Source organism: Propithecus coquereli, unplaced genomic scaffold, assembly GCF_000956105.1.
Source record: "Propithecus coquereli isolate 6110/MARCELLA unplaced genomic scaffold, Pcoq_1.0 Scaffold218, whole genome shotgun sequence".
Lineage (NCBI taxonomy): Eukaryota > Metazoa > Chordata > Mammalia > Primates > Indriidae > Propithecus > Propithecus coquereli.
The window spans coordinates 90,382-91,705 of NW_012146967.1; the positions used below are offsets into that span (position 1 = coordinate 90,382).

Consider the following 1,324-nt stretch of genomic DNA (forward strand, 5'->3'; position numbering starts at 1 on the left):
CAATGAAATACTACAATGTTATTTTTAGTGGCTAATATTCCACTTGGTGACTATACCACAATTTATTTGATCAATACCTGATTGCTAGACCTTTAAGTTATTTTATTTTTTGATATTAAAACTTCACCATGATGAGAATGCTTGCAACTAAATTTTTCACACACATCCTTAATAATATCTTTAAGTTTGTTAGAGTCCTAGATGTGGAAGCAGTCAAATGTTATATACATTTCTAAGGCTTTCTGTTACTTATCTGAACAACTTAATTTTCAAAATGAGTACTGTTCTTGTCAGGTTAACACCCACACACACAGACACACACACACACACACACACACACACACACACACAAAGACAAACACCACTAAATTTTACTCAACAATCTGGTAAGGCTTTGGTTGGTTAGAAGTTTGAAACTGGAAGCTTCTGTATGTCTGTTGATTTTAATAACTTCTATCACTTTGATCCCTTATTACCTGGGAGAATAATGAATTGGCTACATAAAAAACAAAAATTGATTTGTTTTAATATGCACACACATACATGTATATAGAATACACACACACACACACACACACACATATTTTAATACTAACCTACTTATAACCATAGCTGTTATGACCGGCTCCCAGCCCGAGTGGAGAACTGTCCTTGTGGCTGGATGTTTGGCAGCCACTATAATCCAGATAGGAGTTAGAGCCAAGAAAAAGACACCAACTAATGGAGAAATGTAGTAATAGGTCTCTAAAATTAAAAAAAAGAGAGAGAGACATTTCAATCTCTCTTCCATGTGGCAAATCTAAATTACCAGAAGATATACCATTAAACATATTAACATGCTATATATATCTAATAATTTTCAAACAAATTTAGAACTGTAGAAAAGGTAAAAATATTAAATAACTGAAAACAAATACATTATTCAACAAACATTTATTGAAATAGCTGTGTGACCTACATGGAAATAACAATAATCATAATAACAACAATAGTGAAAAAGCTAACATTTATTTGGCTCCTATTATTTACCAAGCACTAAGCTAAAAGCTTTATATTCATCATCTCTGTTAAGAGTCCCCATCAGTGTGAGGGAGATAATGTCATTTCTATTTTATGAGGAAATTGAGGCTTAGGAGCTTAAGAATATAGTAAGGAAGTACAGAGGACTGGGAGAAAATGACGTGTCTGATACTACAGTTAGTGCTCTTAACTATAAATTATAAAGTCAAGTAGGACACTGGTGTTGTCCACAAGGATTTTATAGTACAAGCACTCCATGCAATATTGGCCATCAACTGATAATATTAATAGATATCCAAATTTC

At 32.7% G+C, this 1,324-nt stretch overlaps 1 protein-coding gene across 1 annotated transcript in view; it reads right to left on the reverse strand.

The window, feature by feature from the left end:
• SLC41A2 (solute carrier family 41 (magnesium transporter), member 2) overlaps positions 1 to 1,324 on the reverse strand; it is a 152,674-nt gene that overhangs the window by 53,681 nt on the left and 97,669 nt on the right. Inside the window, exon 8 of the mRNA XM_012644691.1 lies at positions 597 to 744. Coding sequence (XP_012500145.1) covers positions 597 to 744 — 148 coding nt within the window. The remainder of the gene's footprint in view (positions 1 to 596; positions 745 to 1,324) is intronic.